Source organism: Falco biarmicus, chromosome 3 (assembly GCF_023638135.1).
Source record: "Falco biarmicus isolate bFalBia1 chromosome 3, bFalBia1.pri, whole genome shotgun sequence".
Classification (NCBI taxonomy): Eukaryota; Metazoa; Chordata; class Aves; order Falconiformes; family Falconidae; genus Falco; species Falco biarmicus.
Window position 1 is genome coordinate 42999385 of NC_079290.1, and position 20776 is coordinate 43020160.

General features: G+C 37.5%; 1 protein-coding gene across 9 annotated transcripts in view; it reads right to left on the reverse strand.

Moving 5' to 3' along the window:
• The window catches only part of CSPP1 (centrosome and spindle pole associated protein 1), a 64119-nt gene extending 43355 nt beyond the window's left edge, over positions 1-20764 (reverse strand). For 3 of the 9 annotated variants that reach the window (XM_056331275.1, XM_056331272.1, XM_056331269.1), the window contains exons 1-7: positions 16824-20764; positions 15642-15745; positions 14189-14285; positions 8972-9072; positions 8227-8250; positions 5935-6015; positions 2797-2898 (exon numbers count right to left, since the gene is read on the reverse strand). In XM_056331275.1, coding sequence (XP_056187250.1) covers positions 2797-2898; positions 5935-6015; positions 8227-8250; positions 8972-9072; positions 14189-14285; positions 15642-15745; positions 16824-16827 — 513 coding nt within the window. In that variant the 5' untranslated portion in view covers positions 16828-20764. The remainder of the gene's footprint in view (positions 1-2796; positions 2899-5934; positions 6016-8226; positions 8251-8971; positions 9073-14188; positions 14286-15641; positions 15746-16823) is intronic. The other 6 variants (XM_056331277.1, XM_056331273.1, XM_056331271.1 and 3 more) reach the window with 5 other exon arrangements.
• Positions 20765-20776: the final 12 nt, after the last annotated feature.

The window sequence follows — 20776 nt, forward strand, 5'->3', positions numbered from 1 at the left end:
TACCACTCAGAACAGTCTTGACAAACTGGAGAGATAATGCTGACGAAAAAAAAATCATGAAGATCAACAAATGCAAATGCAAAATTCTGCACCTGAGACAATGCCATGCATCAGTACAGGCTGGGCACTGAGCATCTAGAAAGCAGTTTGCAGAAAAAGGCCTGGGTTAGTGATGGGCAACTAGCAGGACATGAGTCAGCAGAGCGACGGCCAGCTGCACCCTGGGGCTGCATTAGCAAGAGTGTTGTCAGCAGGTCAAGGGAAGTGATCCTTCTCCACTGCTCAGTGTTTATTCAGTATTAAGGTTCTGGTGTAGTGTGCCTAGTTTCCCCCCACTCCCCATGGATACTGATGAACTGGTGAAATAGCAGAGGATGGCTACTGAGATGGTTAAGGCACCTGAGCTCATGAAGAAGGTGACAGCTGGGTTTGTTCAGCCTGGAAAAGGAAGGTTAAGGAGAATACGTATAGGGGCAGGAGGAACTATAATTGCAGTCTCTACCTAAAGAGTAGTTACAGAAATGCCAGAATCATGGTTTTCAAAGAACCAGTGGTCCCAAGTTGCAGTAAAGGAAGTTCTAATGGGATACAGAGGGAAAGAGATTCAGATTAAGTGGTTCAAGTGGTGGAACAGGTTGCCCAGAGGAACTGTAGAATCTCCATCCTTTCAAAACCCAAACAGCTAAGGCCTGACCAACCTGATCTAGCTGGGAAGTTAACACTGTTCTCAGCAGGGAATTATACTACCTGACTTACAGAAGTTCCCTGCAACTAAAGTTTACCCTATGATTATCTAAACTGTTGGATCAAACTCTTGAAGTTGCATATGTTAATCATGAGATCCATTCATTTGACTCTTGCTCCAAGTCAAATACGCCTCCGGGACTGAAGAACCTCAACAAATTCTCACCAAGTTTTCTTCCTGGTACTTCTTTTATGACAGCAAAGTTGTTTCTACACAGAATAATAAAAATATAATGTAAACGTCCAGTGGGATGACAAACAAAGCAGAAAGAAAAAACCCTGACTCCCAAAACAGATTTGATTAGGTAAGTCAGCTGAGGAAACAAATGCCTAAACATGCATAAAAATCTTGAGATCTATAGACTCAGTTACACAAACACAAGCTGCATTTTTACCACATCTTTCCTAAGGATCACTGTTGTGTTGCACTCCAACCCCTGAAGAAGCCAGTAAGAATCAGATACTGAATTCCAACATCTAAAGGGTGCCTGAACACTGCTTACAGCTGTCTTCACAGATTAAAATAGTTTTCATCTATATGACACTCCAATGCACTTGGAGGAAAAGCTCTTTCTTGTAAGAAAACAATCTTCCTGGAGACAAACCAGAAACATTTTTTTAGACAGAACTTATAAATCCATAGGTATTTGCACTTGCCAAATGCTGTAAGACAGACAACAAACTTTCAGCTGTTTTGAGTACAAATACAAGCCCCTTCATAGAACAACCTAGCTCTCACGCTACTGTACACTTAAAAATTTCTGTATCAAAAAAAATGTGGAAGGACTTATTAAATCAAACCTGCATTAGATGACAGTTCCAAATTACTGCAGTCTACCACAAAACTAAGACAACAACATTTTAACAGAGAATGTACCCATTCTACACAAGATTTTACAATTAACAAGCAGCAGAAACACTTTCTCAGATTTTGCTTCCAGACTACTAAAACAAAGGGTCTCACTATTTAGACCTAAAAAGCCTCTGTCGACTGTTGTAGTGGTTTTGGCTGGAATAGAGTTAAATCTCTTCACAGCAGCTTCTATGGGGCTATATTTTAGGTTTGTGGTGAACAGCGTTGATAACACAGGGATATTTTAGTTACTGCTGAACAGTACTAAAACACCATCAAGGGCTTTCTGCTTCTCACGCTGCCCCAGCAGTAAGAAGGCTGTGGGGTGCACAAGAAGTTGGGAGGGGACACATCTGGGACAGCTGATCCCAGTTGGTCAAAGGCATATCCCATACCATATGACACCATACTCAGCAATAAAAGCTGGAGGAAGAAGAAAGAAGGGAAGGACGTTCAGGGTTATAGTGTTTGCTGTCCCAAGCAGTCATTACACATGATGGAACCCTGCTTTCCTGGAGATGGCTGAACACTTGCCTGCCAGTGGGAAGTAGTGAATGGATTCCTGGTTTTGCTTTGCTTGCACGTGCAGCTTTTGCTTTACCTATTAAACTGGCTTTTACTCAACCTATGACTTTTCTCACTTTTACCCTTCTGATTCTCTCCCCTCCCAGCACTGAGCAAGTGAATGGCTGTGTGGTGCTTAGCTGCCTACTGCCATACACATCAAGGCCCCAGATCAGAATCAGAGTTCAATTCCGCATGGGTCTCTACTACTTTCAGTAGTAGAGACCTTTTTTTTTTATTATTATTATTATTCACAAATCAACAGCACCATATACTGGACAGCTGCCTGCACTTGCCTTGCTTTCTCATGAACTGGACACACAGACTAAGGAAAAAGCAACTACAAATAAAAGCTAAAGAAACACTGTGTGGAGTTTAACATTTTTGTCCAGAGACAGCTTTTTTGGCCACCACTTTTATCACCAAGAACAATCCAGGGACTCGCTTCAGACACACAGAATTAAAGCATCATTCTACCAGACAGACATGACTGAAGTAGGAATCAAAAACTGTACTGTATGATTTATAACAAGACTTGCTAGATATATTAATATATCTGTGGCCTAACTGAATGACATTCTTTGCTTATTTTGTCTTACTTTGTATGTCTTAAGTCAATGATAAAACTGCATTACCTCTGTGTTTTTCTTCCCTAATTTCCTTAGCCTTTCATTCCATTCTTCTTTATCCCTGAGATATTGATTATATTCCTTGCTTCTTTCAAGCCGCAGTTTCTCCTAAAACAGGCATTGAAAAGGGCATCATAATTCTGCCTTTTTGAGTAGCTTTTAACTTTACAGAGCTGCAGTATTAAATGAATATAAGCAAGCTGTGTGTTTCCAGCACCACCCCAGCCTTCTTTGTGATGTACGAATAGGGCTTGAATTGCTTTGAGATTTTCGTTCATTCTTGAACATAGTACTTTCGTTTAATCTGAAATCTGTAAGCAGAAGTCAGCTTCATGGGCATGAAGTCTGGACTCCAGTAACACTACTGTGTATCAGGTTCCATCTTAAGACCAGTAAGCTTTCCTCCTCCTAAATCTATCCAAAATTGTTCCAAAGCCTCACTCCTTCAACAATTAGAAATCACCTTTTAATTTCCAATTTGAATGTATTTACAGATGATTTTTAAACATAATTTTTTTTTTGTGTGTTAAGGTTAGTTGTGACTTGTCCCACTTAATTAAAACAGGACAAATACAACTATAGAAAAGGTATGTCAATTACAGCTTAGGATATAACTTGAACTGTCAAATTCAAACAAGCAGTTAAGCAGACTGCAAAAAGAGTCAAAAGTGCAAAGAATATAAGGAAAACAAAGAAAAACATGATCTATCCACCTTGTCCTAACTGCTTTTGCAAGATGACAACATTTATAACCAGCTTGCTCGGAGCTAAAAATATGCAGGAATTGTACATGAATAGCCTAATAACATAATATGAAATACAAAAGTCTCCAGGTAAAGCAAACCTCAATTCACATTATTCCCTGGTATTACTATCTTCTGTTTACAGCATGGGCCATCTGTTATACCACATCATTCCAATCATCACATAAATGAAAAAAACAGAATTATATTACAGTATTACGAATCATGCTCTTCTCCGCTGCAGTATTTTCCAATAAAAAAGCAAAAGGTATTAAAAAATCTGAGCATTTTATATTTACTTTGCCATGAACAAATTTCAAACTAATTTATACCTCAATCACCATGAAAATACCAGCTTAGTAAGAATTTTGCAAGTGAGATCAATGCTTCCCAAAACTGGTTTTCCAAAATTTGTGTCTATGGATTTTCTGACACTGAGAATATAAAACCTGCAGACAGCTATGATAGCTGAGGGCTATTTTCCAGAGCTGAGAAACTTGCACTGTCTTTAACAAGTAGCAAAACACTCAGCAGAAAACTGGGTATGCTGTGTGACTACTCATTTTACCTAACAGAGGAAACCGAAATGCAGTTAACCTCCAATCATTAACTGCCCAGATGCTGTTTAGCAGGGCATAGTGTGACATCTTCTGGCAGCTTTTGGGTCCTGCAATAGCAATAAACGGGTAAAAAGGATACAACACTCATACAGAAAATGTTGAGCTGCTATGATATAAAACCATCAATGATCAGACATGTCCCCAGTTCTTTCACTGTTTCAGCACACATACTCTCAAGGGTTAAAACAAAGTTCAAGAGAACTGAAAGCTAACAAACTAAGCACAAGTGCATGCTGCCGCTGAGGAGGAGTCCTTTCTACTTCCTGGGCTTTTCATTCTTGCTGGTGTTTTTTTTTCTTTTTTTTTTTTCAACGTTACTATAATTTGGTTTTCAGGGCTTTTTCATAACAGCAGTTTTCACTTCTTTGCATTCTCACTTCCACATATGGCCAAACATTATTGTAGCACAAGAGAGGCAGAAAGCAAGAGCAAGCACAGCAAGGGCAAGACCAACACTTTCCATAGCAGAAGCCTTGCGCCAGATTACGGTGACAGGGCAGCACCAGATTACAGTGACAGGGTAGCCCCAAACACAGAGCAACAATGCCACTCCAAGACAACATGGGTTAAAAAAGCCAAAACCAAACAAAACCTAGAGCAACAGTCCAGTCCTCCAGCAACACAGCTGATCTCTCAGTCTTCACTTGGGTTTGACTGATTCTAACAACCAACCAGTGTTCAGCAAGTCAACAAAAATATTTGCTAAATTACAATGTTTCTGCCAATTCAAGTTCCTGGATCAATTCACAAGCAAATGCAAGAAAGGAACTGGGAATTACAAGGCCAAGAGTGTGAGGGCAGGAGGAGAGGTGACCCCTGTAAGGCTGATACAGGCTTCCACAGAATCATGCCATCAGAGGAAGGGATCACAGGTTAAGAAAATCTACATATGCATATTGCACCTTCATATTCTAACCTCCATGAACCTCCAATAGCAGAGACTGTTATGGCTGGTATCTTTCTCCAACACTTGAAAGCAAGACATTGAACTGGTAAGAAACCTCAGGGAGATCAAAGGGGCTAAGCACATAGAGAGAGAATGTATACTCCTTTCACAAAACACATTAGTACTGGTACTCTCAAAAAAAAGATTGAGAAATGGGAAGATTCCTATACTAACAGCAGGCATTACGTTAAATACCAAATCAGCTTTATTTAGATTCCTGGATTTATCTGGGGTTTAAAAAAAAAAAAAATTATCACAAGAGTATAAGCAGGTAGGTAAAGCACACACAAAGACATCAAAACAAATTGTGTATAGCAGAAAGCACACTTCCTTTAGATCTGATAGGAACTGATAAGAATATTACTGTAGAAACAACTACAAGTACATAATTTTTAAATTATCCCCAAGTTGCAATACGAAGAGTAACAAATTAGAAGAGTATATAATTATAAGAAAACCAATGTTATTAGATCAATATTTATTGCTGAACAAAAAACCCAGGAACAATCACTAGAACTTTTGAACACACCAAATACCTTGCAGGCGTGAATTAAAAGCAGCAAACCTCAAATTGGTATCAGTACAGACATATCTAACTATCTAAAAAATAAAAGTACAGGCAACCTAGGATTAAAAATTTTTTAAATATCTAAATACTTTTCTGAAAATTATTCTAATGACCACCTCCAAAAATACTCATTTGTAAACAAGTGTAAAAAACCCCCAACCAAACAAAAAAACCTAAAGTGGAAATAAGTTTTTTATGTAACAGCTTAAACATCTAGGTTCCTTTTCAACTTATACACCACTTACTTAACTACCTTCAGACACTTACCTTGGCAGATCGTCGCTCATCAATAGGAAGAGATAATCCCCAAGTATATGGATCTACTTCAGCAGCAGTCAGATAATTTTTCTACATTAAAAATAAATAATAACAATAATCAGTATTTTAAAATACCAGATCTTACTTGCTAAATGGTTGCTCATAATTATATCTTCTGAAATAAATCTGATCAATTTAAAGAAATAAAGACTGAAGATAACATTCACATTTTGAAAGTGTAGGACATTCTCGGAACACATGAATGAAGTGAAGTCAAGGAATGTGGAAAGTAAAGGGCTTTGTGAAGCTTTAAGCTTGAGTTTGAAAGTGTTTTGTCACTTTTTCCCTGTTATACTATTCCAAGGATTACATCAGGTAATCTCTGTATATTAAAAAAAATACTTTTATTCAAAAAAATCCACCATTACTCAATTCTCCTGTAAATAGCATAAGCACGAGTATCTGTCGCCACAAGTCACTTTTGGAACGGAACTGTCCATTGAAAACACTATGTTGTTGCTCCATATCGCTCGCTGGGCTGCAGCTTAGGAACTGGCCTGCACAGCAAGTCAAAGTATCAGCCTCTCAAATCAAACACCAATGCTGGAACAGGTCGTTAGCTTCCAGATCTAGCAGCTTCTTCATACATCATTTACTAAAAGCATTCCCAGCCCATTCTCAGCCAATCGCCTGTTTTATAAATCCCATTACCTTTGATAAAAAAGATCATCTATTTGTGTGGCATGGGTGGATGAGGGGAAGGGTTACAGTATTTCACTAGCATTGTTTCCTTCCATTATCTACATTGTAATCTAGCTTAAAAGCTTAGAGACAGGTCAACAGGTAACAGCCCTACCAGTTCCAGTACAAAACCACATAATTAGGAATTATATTTCACAACTACACATTAGAAGATATAAGGGATTTAATAATCATGCAAACAGTCAAGCAACCACTCAGACAACTAGATTAATATGGAGAAATAAGTTATTTTTACTAGAAAAAGTAAATAATTTTTAACCCTCAAATTAATAAGTAATTCTTTTCATACTTTGAACACATCTGTAGAAGTTACTTCTGATCTTACAAACATATTTACCAAAAGTCAGAAGCTGATACAGAAACTGCATAAGCAACATTAAATAAGGTATTAACCACAATAATATCACTAAGAGAGCTGCTAAAAATTGCACTCTCTTCATGTGGGCAAAAGAAATTAGAGATTGTTATCCTTTCTCTGCCTCAGGCCTTACAAGCTTAATATAGCTAACATATACTACATTAAAAAAGAAAAAAACCCAACTGGTAAACCTAAATTTGTAAAACTGAGGTTTACTTGAGGATGTTAAGTTATTAAATTAACATTAGAAGTTAATGTAAAAATCGTATTGCTTAGGTACTTTGGTGAGAATTATGAAAGATTAATATCCTAACTTTGAAAATAATCTGAAATTTAGAACTAAACAAGAAGCAACAATCATCTAAGCATCATTTTGGTTAGAGGTTAAGAAGTCAGTTAAATCTGCTCTTGCTATTGTTATTCAGGAATTCTAGTGCATGCTCATAGTTAATTTGTATCATATGCATGTTATTCAAAGCCCCAGAAAAACCAGAAGGTTGTGTTTTTACCATGTTACCTCCCAGTCCTTTACTGAATTTGCTTAATTTGAACAACCTGGATGGAGAGTGTTAAATCTGAAAATTATATATATGCAACAGTATAATGATATAAATATTTTTAAATTACTGTAATTGAACAATACTTGCAAAAATGCCTCTTCTGTTTTCCTCACAATACTTGTATTCTTGCTTTCTGGCCAGCAGGTGTTGGCTCCACTGCTTTCCTAAGCACCACTGATGAGATTTCACAGCAATAGGGAAGCAAGAAGCCCTGACTCCGTTTTCCATGACACATAATATTTCAAAGTTTACGGTTTTATTCCAGCTTTATAAAGTATGTATATCAAGAAAAAAAATCTGAACTCATAACATGTAACTGATAAGCCTTGAAGCAAATGTCTACTAAAAGAAAAACTTCTCCAGAGTCAGCACTAGACAGCAAGAACAGCAGTTGTAAAGGAAAAAAGAAATCAAAAAGTATTTTAAAACCGTATTAATGGAAAACAATAAATATAAGTAATTCTGCAGAGAGCAAACAATGCCGTTAATCACAACTAGTAACTACAGCATGCACAAGCACACAAAGCACAAAAAATTATTTTAATTCAGAGAGCACAAAGCTTTCAAACAAGGCAAAAAGCAACTAATTTGAAGAAAAAAATTATATTGCAGCCACCCTACCTTTCTTTTTGCCTGTGAAATACCCTGAAAGTCAGGGAAAAGTTAGAATTCAAAAAGAGTCTGTTATTCAAAAGCAGTTGAATTAAAAAAAACCCAAAACTTCTTTCCTTAAAGCAAATTCATTCTTTCATTTTAAGAACTAAATACACTGATAATTAGCATTTCCAGACAACGGAAATTATTTGGTTCCTGACGTTTTTTTTCTATTTGACTAAGAAGGGACACACAATATTCCCAAGATTATGCCATTTCATGCATACCTCTTCAATTTTAAATTTACTGTGACATTTAATAGATCATGCTAAGCAGAGTATAAAAGGGTTTTTTAATTTCTAAAATTGAAAAGAAGCTGTCAAATGGAGTCACACTAATTACAGGAATATTCTTACCTGAATTACAGACCATAGAATAGATAAGTACTTAAGGAAGTAACAGATGATATTTTAAATTCTTTTTAAAAAAAAAAAAAAAAGAAGTAAACACAAGTAAATACAAGCATTTAGAATATAACGTACTAAGTAATATGTAGTCTCATGGCAATGAGATCGCAGAAGCCTAAAATACATAACCTTTCCTAGTGAGGCCAGTTTGAAATTACTTTTATTCAAGTCTTCAAAATCAGCCATTAGTCATAATGAATGCTGCCAAATAAAGGTTTTCACCAGATTTTATTAATTTTCATTCAATTACAATGAGTCATTTTAAAAGACTCACTAAATTCATGTAACCAGACAAGAAGCTTTACCTGAGAAAGATATCGCCTATAATCTTGTTGAAGTTCCTCTTTGAGTTTATGTCTTTTTCGTTCATATTCTTCTCCAAGAGGTAAACTCATGCCATAGTCACCTGAAAGTTCAATGTTAATAAATATTGTAATTCTACTATTTTGTATCAATACAAAGCACAACCTGCAAAAGCTACATCTGGATTTTTCTTAGACATCAGCAATAAAAAGAAAATTCACTATGCAACCAGTAACTACAAAACAGCTGAAATAAAAAACACCTCTGTATGAGTAGTTGGATGAAAAGCACAGAAAAAATGATTTGGTTTTGGATGTTAGTTTTCCTCTAGTCCTTGAGCTTTTTCTCCCCACTAGAAAAAAAATGCAACATAAATTGAATTTATTTGGATAGCTTGACAAGTAGTATTAAATAACCTAAATATTGTACACACTACTTTTGTCAATGTATGTTTCAAAGGAAATCTCCTTTGACATGTTAGTTTCCAAATTACTCTACTATTTTAAGCTGTGCTTATCACACAACAGAAAACATATTTCACAACGAGAAAGCAACAAGCTATTTGTTTAGCATGAAGCATGTGAAATATACGTTTGCACCCATACAACTACAACAAATCTGAACATATGCTAACAATAGTAATTTTTTCTTTCCACCTCAGTGTTTTTAATTGTAGTAGACCCAAAACACACATTTAGTACTCTTCCAAGATTGCCATCAGGTCTCTCAACAGCTGGACTCTTAAAAATATAATGCTATGCAAGTTATATGTGGTTCCTAAAATACATTTTAAAGTACTTGATAAAAAATATCCTCTGCCCCAGAAGCCCACCTCTGCAGCTGCTCTCACACTCTCCACAGAGCACTAGTGAATTCCACAAAAACCACACAACAAGAGAAAAGACTGCAACTGTTTGGTTTTTTAATTTCCTATTGTTTCTCTGAAAGCGTTTCCACATCTCGTGGTCTATGTAAAATGGGTCGCAAGGAGCAAGAGGGAAGACAGGGATATTTGTCAGTTCCAATTTAGTGCACTGTACTTTGACTCCAGTATTTTAAATGTTTATAGGGCATTAATCAGTATCTGTACAGTAAAAATTACATAATACAAATGCTGAAAATTGGTAACTTGGGAATCACTCTGCTATTGAAACAGATAAAAGATTGAAATATACTTAGCATATGCACACTTAGCTGGCCTGGCTTGAGAGAGTTTCAGCCAAGTCAGAAGGTACCCTCACAAGCCTAAACAAGAGTCAGCCTGCTGTTCTGTAGAACCAAAGAACCTAATGCATGATTAAATTTGTCATACACTATTTTGAAACAGCTTGCAGAGTTCAATTACTAACCAAAATCTGCATGGGAGCTTCTTCTCCAACCTGCAAGTTACTTGTCTCCTAAATTTGCACATGAGGTGAGAGTTCCATTAAAAAATGATGTGCCATTTCAACCCTCAAAAAAGGGGTAAGTGTAAAAAGAAATAGAATACAGAAGGGAAAATGGTTCATTTCAGTTGCTTGTTCTTGCCTTTTATTTTCACATGAAATTACTACAGGAAACCACAAAAAAAATCAAAAGCATCTAACACATCAGAGTGAAGATTCATTCAGTAACCTTATAGAAGCCAGTAAAATTCAGTACAGAAAAAAAGTGAGAATCAAGTACTTCTGTTCAAATATGTGAAGTATTCAAACAAAAGAGGGTTTATAGTTAATTTAATTATAGAAGACTTTTATTTGGCCACCAGAGAAGCACTGAGATAACAATTACGAGTAGCAATTTAATGATATTTAAAAACTACCTACTGCAAAAACTTAGGAGAGCCTAGCAAGGCAAAAATACGTCAGTTAATATACAGTCAACCAAATTCTGTGCACAATTTGTCTCAATTCTTTCACTGGAATAAGAGATCTACTTTCTTTTTCATCGGTTTTCTGCTTCTGTTTACTCTGTATTTGCAGAATTCACTTGCCATTTCACATTCTGTTTATCACACACGATCACATTGACAACTTTTTCAGTTAGAAAAAAGTTAAGATTTTAAATGCATTTTTACATAAAAGTTTGCACGCATTTAATAGGTTGAGAAGTAACTAACTTCATTCAGCCTGATTATCAACACTACTGCTAGAACCATAGAACATATTTAGCAGCTACCAAGGAACAGTCCTTGTCTAATTTAATCCAAAGGAATTTACATTGCTTTAAAGCAGAACAAGCCAATAATATCAACAGCCATCTACTGATAGCCAAATGTGTTCAGCACCCAAATTATAATACCACCATACTAGGTTTGGCTGAGATGGAGTTAGTTTTCTTCAGAGTAGCTAGCATGAGGCCACGTTTGGGATTTGTGCTGAAAACAGTGTTGTTAACAAAGGGATGTTTTTGTTTCTGCTGAGCAGTGCTTACATAGCGCCAAGGCCATTTCTGCTCCTCACACCCCCTTGCCAGCAAGTAGGCTGGGGGTGCACAAGAAGCTGGTGAGGGGGCACAGTCAGGACAGCTGACCCCAACTGTTACCGAAATCTCGGAATGAAGAGCTTATCAACACCAATTTGATGTAGATAAGCAGACACTTCTTTATTGACGGCCGGGTGCGTGAGTGAGTCCTCTCACAATCAGTGCACACCAAGTTTCAAAATCAGACACCATATATAGAACTTATTCATACATATTCAGTAAGTATTCATGCATAATCATTATATTTCCCGAAAATCATTAACATACTCTCCTCCCATATCCGATTCTGCCCAGTAAAGGTTAGAAAGGTCCAGAAATGGGTCTAGGGTACGATTTGGGTAGGTGGTATATGAGTCGGTGGTCGCAATCTCCCTGTGCCGGAATTACCTTTTACTAAAGTTCACCGTTTCTTGGCAGGTAACTACAAGCTGTTCCAGTTGACTCTCCCCAGTTCCCATTAATCCTATATTCTGACATTTCAATACACTTTCTACATATGGAAGACTAGTTAACTACAAAGAAACCTTTCAAACCCTAAATTTATTACCTAAGTTTTAAACACTGATTCTAGCCCATTCTTCTGGCCTTGGTATGGGACTGTACAAAGGATTTTGTAACAGCTTTTACTGTGCAACTATAAGTTTCATTAAAATATATTTCTTATCCCTCTATATTTCTAGTAAAAATGATTTTATAAAATCAAGTCACTCAATCTTAACTTATTAGCAAATCTGTAACACAACCACCAACCAAAGAGATATTCCATAAAAGTTGATGTCATGCTCAACAATAAAACGGGGGGGGGGGGGGCGGGACGCGGCTGCTCAGACACCAGCTGGGCATAAGTTGTTTGGTTGTAAGCAATTGTCTTCATTTGCATTGCTTGTCTGTCTTGGGTTTTATTTCTCTCTGTTATTTTTTTATTACCATTTTTTTTGCAATTACTCAACTTTTTAACTCAACCCACAAGTTTTCTCACTTTTACCCTTTTGATTCTCTCTCCCCCTCCCACTGGGGTGAGCGAGTGAGAGGCTGTGTGGTGCTCAGTTGCCATTTGGGGTTAAACCATGACACAGCAATACCTACTTGTTGCTTTTAATTTAAGACCGCCTGAATGCCCCTCATCTGTAATAAATAGAGTAGTACACGTAATAAAGTAAGTGTCACCAGTTAAGTCCAGTTTATAATAATAAACAGAGCATGACATGTGCTATAATTTTAATATTAAAATAGCTTAACTGTGTTCTATTTTCCATTTCGTAGGTTTCCACAGTTAAGCAAAGAATTATCAACACCAGGGTTAACCTACTAATCATAATAAAACTGCCAAAAATGTGAGGTAGATACTTATTCAGGTGCTGTCCTCTAACAAAGTTTAGCCATTATGAACAATATTTAGCCTTGCAGCAAGGAATATTCAACTATCACTTAAGCTAATATTTAGTGAAGTTTTCCTGTAAAGGTTTTAGAGGACCTTGCCTTGCTGATGGCTGGAAGTTCTGTTTATACAACATGCTTATAAAAACCATGGGTTTATTTATGCAGCTAATATTTTTAGTTTGGGCCTCCAGATTCACAAGCTCAGGCTCCTTTTTTTAATTTAAGACATGCACTTTTCTGGTCACAAATTCTGTTAGAATTATAAAGTGGACATAACATTAAGTATAGCAGGAGTACTTACTTAAAAGATAGATTAGATTAGATTGATGTAAACAACACTAAATATCCATTGATGAATCTTCGTTAAAATAAAAGGACAGCTTTTACTCCCACTGGAAGTTACAGAATTACACCAGCATGACAGTAAGCACAGTATGAAAGTTAATGATGCACAAAACCCAAGTGTCTACACCTGAAAGAAAAGTTACCTGTCAACAAGAAGGACACATAAAAGCTCTGAAGCTCTCAAGACAAACCCAAGCTACACAAGTGTAACTAAGGAAAAACAGTAGTGCCTACAGAAAGGGGATGGTAGGCCACGTCAGGAAAGGCAGCACCTTAAAGAAACAGTAATATGGAGAAAGGAACACCATTATACATTTTCAAACAGAATCACAAAGAACACAGAGAAAACAGGTCTATTTTTAAAGACAATTGTAATTAAGCCAACAGTCAGCAAAACAAATCTAACCATTTTACTTGGCTAAGACTTCAACCAAAACTAAGTGTTTGTTCTTTCCTTGTATAGTAAATGACTATAACAAAATTTGAAAAGCAATACAATCAGTCTAGTACTGTATCCCTAAACATTTAAAAGACACTTCACATTTAAAAGAAAAATTAGTGTAACTGTGTGCATTTGAGCAAAGTTGGACGAGGACTCTTTAGCTTAGAGGCTGAAAGAAAAAGCATCCTTACTTCCCTGGCACAAAGTACAGAGAACATAGCCTTTTGCCATAAAGTCCGGATGAAAGATGTACTTCCAGAGCTTTTGCTCCACCCAAATACAACAGGAAAGGAGAGATAATCTGTCAAGGACTGGAAAGCAGCTTTTTGTTATGGGTTTTTTTCAGTGGGGCTACCTTTACAAGCAGAAAAAGAATAAGCATATTTTAATTATTCAAAAAAAAGCATAACTACAAAAAAATTCCATACAATCTCAAGACATGTGGAAGACTGAAGAACTGGTATGCGCTTGAATTCTAATGATCATCTTGTAATTAAAAGTCCAAAGCAGTAATTCCCTTCCAAAATTCTCAAAGGTTATTAAATGTCATTTAAATCTAAAGACATATTAAAAAATATATATACTATACCTAAGTAATAGTTCTGTTGACTGTTTGGAGGTATATTTTCTTTAGCCATGGAGATTAACATTTTGCTGGTCTCAGAAAGCTTTTCTGATTCCTTATTCTGAAAACAAAGCAAAAGGCATTGCTGCATCACAAGATAAAAGAAATATCACATATAAGAACAACATTATTAACATAATTGTCAGCATTGGAGAATAAAGAGATTGAAAGTGATGCTGGATTAACACATTAAGGAAGTTATACATTTCACTAATACTGCCAGAAGTAGTTCTCCTCTACAACACAGGATTATTAGTTTAATATATTTCAATACATTCAATGTATTTCATGTTATGACCTTCTCCAACCTAAATAATTCCATGAATATCAACTGTGATTTACATCATAATCCACAACTGTTTCATAGTTTACACATATCCTGTGTGGGGGGTTTTTTATGGAGGCTGATTTGATGTGCTGCTTGAAACGATGAAAGAATTACAGGGTATTACAGCGCAAATTTAACACATTTGTTCCCTGCAACTATGCTTTCACCATCCACCTTAGGACTTTATTGAACTATAGGCTGGAAATAGTCTCCTTCTCTTTAAACTTGCTCCAAGCAGAGAAGACAAAAATAAAGGAAGCCCAGTTCCTCACAGCTCCCTAAGAATTAACTTTCTCCAGTGAATAAATCTTTCTGGAGAGAATTATTATAACTTGGTAAAAATATTTATATTACCCACAGAAGGGTAAAGATGAATTCTCATAACCTTCTGATGAAACAAAAAGGGAGTGAAAAAATATTATAATTGCTGTTAAAAGCTCAAGCTGTTTGGGGCTTTAAGTCAAACAATAAACAAATCAAAATTCCTTTTTTAACTGGGGACTTGATTTAGTTACCATATCACTTAGCCAGCTTGAATTATTTAGATACAGCTTTTTACCAGGTACTGGCACTATTAAGACAACTTAATGGTGATCTGCAAATTCTAAAATCCTTCTAGTTTTAAAATTAGGTACTAAAATTTCTAATACGAAAACTGCAATAAGAACAGATCTTGTTTAATTGGATTAAGTAATTTGCCTTTTATATTTCCTTGTTTCCATAACAGAAATGTTGAAGATATTTATACTTTCCATCCCTACCCCAAGCCCTATGCTCTGGAGCAGACAGAGATGCCTGCTAGCCAGCTTCCCTATGGAGGGGGGAAGAAAAAATTATAACCATTCACAAGTTTTCCCACTTGTAAAATACAAATGTTATTTGTATGCGGGGTGGCAAGGAGGTTTTTATAAATCTACATAAATACAGATGCCAAGTATTTCAGTTAGAAATTAATCTGAATAAATAAATCTTTAATATATACTTCCACAACAAATAAAGTTTTAAAAGCACATAGTAAAAGCAAGCTTATATATCAAGACCCTAGCAATAGAAATGTTTAAATTCACGAAAACTGTTTAATACTCTTACCCTCATTTCCATGTAAGGTGGATCATTTTCAAGTTCTGCTTTATCTTGTGCCAACTTAGCCTTCTGATCTTCAATAAGTTTGTCTAAATCATCTGCCATCATATCTAAAGTTATAGAAAAGACATTGCCTACATCTACAACAGAACCTCAAGAATTTAAAGCTCAATTATAGTTATTTAAGACAGCAGAAGTAATACTCAAATTTCCCCTTCAGAACTACAAGCCTTGAGATGTTTGCTCGGTCAACAAAACATCTGACTCAGGCCACCCATCCATGGAGATTACTTGATGTTTTGCCAGAGAAAAAATTCGAAGATTTCAGATTCTAAGACTGAAGATATTCCTCTAATCTTTTTTTTCTAACTTGGTTAAAGTATTTTGGGGTTGTTTTTTTTTTTAACTGCAAGTCTACCAATGGCCCTTCACAACACACTAGCACAAGTTTATTGTTAAGTAAATTATAACATCAAAACTAGACAACATAAAAAACAGACAGGATAAAAGAACTGTTAGACAAAATAGTACAAAAAGTGCAAAATACACATATACTTTAAAATAACGATCAATCATACAATCAATTCTGGGCTTGTTACTACCACAAGAAGTCATAAAAATCATCAAGCTTATTCAAAACCAAAACCCCAAAATCACAAAACAACAAAGGAAAAAAAACCCAAACCACAAAACACAAAATGCATGCATAGTATTTCTAGAGTTGGAGCCAACAGTGTATCATTAATTCCTGTAACAATAAAATAGAGGCAGTAAGAACAGCTACAATTCTGCAATAATTGTAAGATCATGGATATCAGGCAGCATTGACTTGCAATCAGACAAGTCACTTCTCTGTAAGAAAACCCGTACTGAGGAAAGCTGCTTACCGCTCTTCCACTAGTTGTGCATCTTGCCTACTTAACTGAAAGCCCTTCGCAACAGAAATTTTAGCACCTTATTTGTGCAATTTACTGTATATTGCTGCTTCTAGATAACTTGATAATAAAAATTAAAGAGAATCAAATTCACAACAATGGAACTGTACACAAGTTAAGGCACACACTCAGACTTTGAATATTCTTTGTTAGGCTAGTGTTATCAGAACTAAAAATACTGCAAAGCTGCATACTAAGTAGTCATAGAAAGAAGGAAGACACAAGCAAAAAGAACGACTGCATACAAGCCTACCCATTCTAATCTCCACTCAGAATTTTCACTAACTCCACTTCAGGAGAAGTTTTGTAAAACCAAACCTGCAAATAAAAAATGCGTGCGTTATATTCCACACCGAAAGGAAGCATGGAACCAAGAAGAAAATTATGACCTCAAACCCCTCTAATACTACCCATACAACTTAAAAAAACCCGATTGCTTAGGCAGGTTCCTAAGCAATCCCATCACATGTGGTACCTAAACACAGGTTGTACAGCAGTTTTATTGAAGTTAATTCAGTATCTTGCTAAAGCCTACAGATTGTATGAAGTAAACAACTGGCCAATGATAAAAGCATATAAGAAAATATATATTTCTTATATATCCTTCAGGAAAAGGATCAAAGAATTTAAAAACAAAAAAACCCATCTCAAAGACCAGCAGAGTAAGATACTACATAGGTAAACATAAAACGATGCATCCAGAGACTGAAATAAATGTTTACTAGAAGATGAAGAGAAAAAAAGTCAAAATTCCATCAGATAAAGTAATTGCATGCTGTTCATTTAAAGAATACACCCGCTTGACATATTCCCTAAAATGTATTCTTTTAAACATTTCTTCTTGCATTAACACCATTTTTTAAGTCATAATACAAAATTATAGTATTGCTACAGAGGAGGCAGAACTAGGACAACCTATTTACAACTCCTAGTGGTAACAGAGGACAATCAATTCCAAAAATAAATTTCTCCATCTGATTTGTCCTAAATCTTTAATCCCATTAGTTTTGCACACTACTAAAGGATAGAAGAAATCTAAAAGAGGGTAAGTTTCCAGGCACTGATAAATTTTATTTAGCCTATCAGGTTGCTTAAGAATAACAAAGAAACTGTTCTGAATGGGTGAAACAATCTAAAAGTTCGTCTCATCACCTACCCAGTGCTGCAAAGCCACCAAGAGGAAAATTACCACATACAGAAGGCAGCGCTGTGAGAAGTCTTTTCAAAAGCTTGTTGGCTGTAACATCTGTATTCCTTACCTCTACTTACAATAACACGTATAAACTCTAAAACTGTTTCCAAATCACTGTAATGGAATGGTACCAAACTTATTCTGAGAGACAGTATACGGAAAAGAGTATTTGTAGTATATTTTCTATCTAGTACAAGGAACACAATGAATATTCTAGCATTCTGCACTCCCAACATACTGCTCAAAAGAGCAATACAATAAATTAAAAATCGGGAGACAAAACAGTTGCAGCTGAACTACACAGGCAATTAAATTGCTGTGAGGAAAGCTCACAACTCCAGCCCTTACAAAATACTAAGACTACTAACGCTACAGCAGTGTTGATTCAACAGACCTTTAATACAGCTAAAAAGCCAGGAAAAGTGGCCAATGCCTCTTAGAATATAGCTAGACACTTTATGTCTTACACCCTTTCTGCCTGAGCTGATCTTCTTAAAATAAGCATGACTGCAAACCTTATAAGCAAGAGTATATTATACTGAAAGCAAAAGAAAATAAATTAAAAATAGTACACATTCGAAGCAAAAGACTGATAATTTGAATGTGATACATAAAGTTCAGAAAATATATCAGTATGTAAGCAAATATCTTGCCAAATATTAATCAATTTTATCATCTGCTGTATCAAGTGAAGAGATCGTGACTAATCACAATAAAAATAAAGAAACAATACAGTTCTATCTGAAAAGAGTGCTACTGCAGTCCCCAGCTGTGCAGTGAACTATGTGATGGCGCTGAGTGCTGAACTCACAAACCGTTAACTCCAAACTGACTTCATGTGAGTGCACAAACATACCAAGGTAAAGCCTGGCACTATAAAACCACTTCAATTCGAAGCAAAACAATCTAGTTTAGCAATGTGTCTGAATGCATTTTGTGCCCTTCTAGACCCTTGCAATTACTAGTACAAGTTGCCGATTCAGAACTAAGCTCGCAGACATTGCATCACAGGCATGTGCATAGAGCAAAAGGGAAAATCAGAACATGCTGATTTTGAAACATTTGAAAACCCAAAAATAAGCCACATGCCCCCAAAATCATGAGGTACAAACAACATATATTTCAAGGTTTTGGAAAACATAACGTTTTGTGACTACTACTTTAAAAAATGTCTGATAGTATAGATCTATCAGCTTTTCCGTCTTTAAATCTTGGATGTATTTGCATTCCTAAAACACTGCATTATTCAAAATGAAATTCCATTAAACATCCTGCTGCTATACACTCAACTGCTGTCTGAAAATGTCCCATAAAATAAAAAAATGTATTTTTGCTTTCAAGAAGATTTCAGTCTTTCATAACTTTTTTTTCTCCTTTTAAACTGGAAGTTTTTACAAAAGCAACTCTGAATAATTATAGTCAGCTAGGTAGACTTCAACTTAATCAAATATACCAGACAATAGCATATAGCTATTTAGGAAAGTAAGTCAAGTTTGACCCTGAGATTTTAACTGGATCCATGCCCAGAGTAAACAGTGCATGTCTGTTTCCATGTGGATTATATCTAGTGGTGTACTGTTTATCTACTTAATCATCCAAAAAAACGTATACTGCAGTCTTTTTTACGCTTTCTCTTACCCTCTACTTGTTCAGGAAAACACAGCACAAAATTTCAAGACAGCATTTAAAATTAGACAGATTTCACCTCTTCTGTGCTACCATAATATTAAAATAACATTAGGAAAACTGGCAAAATGGCAATTCCCATCCATACACGCTGCAGCAAGGGGTGGCAAGGAGGGAAGTGCTTTCACAAAGCAACTATGTGCCACGTTCAGTAATCGTACATACAGATCATATGGTCACATAACCGTGTCGTTAAGGAATATTTTTCCAAGTTTCACCCAAACTTCCTAAGGTCTCCTAACAGCCCGTACGGGCTGCTTCTCTAGACCCACTATAGCCCTGTGAACAGCATACAGAACACGCTCTTGCTGACAAGAGACGTGCCTCCTGTACCTTTCACCTTCCTTTCTTTCAAGTTCTTATATGAAAAAGCAGAAAAAATCCCAGGGTCCGAAGGCTCACCCGTTAATAAACTGACTAAAACGAACACGACTTTACGAACTGTGAAGGCAATTAACCCTCAGAACAACCAACCAGCAAGTTCCGCGACTTACTTCCTTCCCCTCACCATACGGGCTTACCTACTTTTCCAGGACACGTACTCTGATGCAAAAAGACACTAATTTCGGAAAACCTTCAGAGCCGGGAGATCACGTCCCTCTCCGCCTGACGGGGCTGAGCCTCTGCCGCGGCCTGCAGCGCCCGCCCGCGCACGGGCCGCTCTCAGCGGCGTTTCCCGGGCAACCCCTGAACCCCTTTAGAAACGCGGCGCCGTAGTTAGGCAACGGCCACACAATGAACGGCTCCCGCCGGAAGGCCTCGCGCAGCTCCGCTGCCCCACCCCCCTCCGCGGGGACGCCCAAGCCCGGCACCGGGGTCCGGGCCGCGGCCGCCGCGTCCTCGCCCTGCGCTGCCTCCCGGGCCCATCCCGTTCCCCCACAAGCCGTCGCTCGTCTCGGCTGTCCCCACTCCGGGCTATGAACCAGGCGGCCGCACGGCCTCCACGCGGCGAGGCGGGCAGACCGGGCTGCCGGGGGAGGACGTGGGCTGCGGGCACCGTCCCGACCGCACCGCTCACCGGCACCGGCGACCGCAGCTCTCTTCGCGTCCCGCGCGCGTTCCCGCCTCCCCGGAAACCGGCGGGCGGCGCCCAGCAGCGCCCCCTGCTGCTCCGGAGGGCGGAGCGCCGCACCCCTTTAACCCCGGAGCCGCCAGCAGCTCGCCTCCGTCCCGGGGCAGGGCAGGGCCGGGGTTGCGCTGCCGCGGCTTTAACCGGGGAAGGGGAGCGGGCAGGCGGCCTCCCTTCAACGGAGGCCTTCGTGGGCCAGCCCCCGTGAAACACCGCTTGGCCGGCTGGGCGGCGGCGCGGAGGGACAACGCGCTGTAGC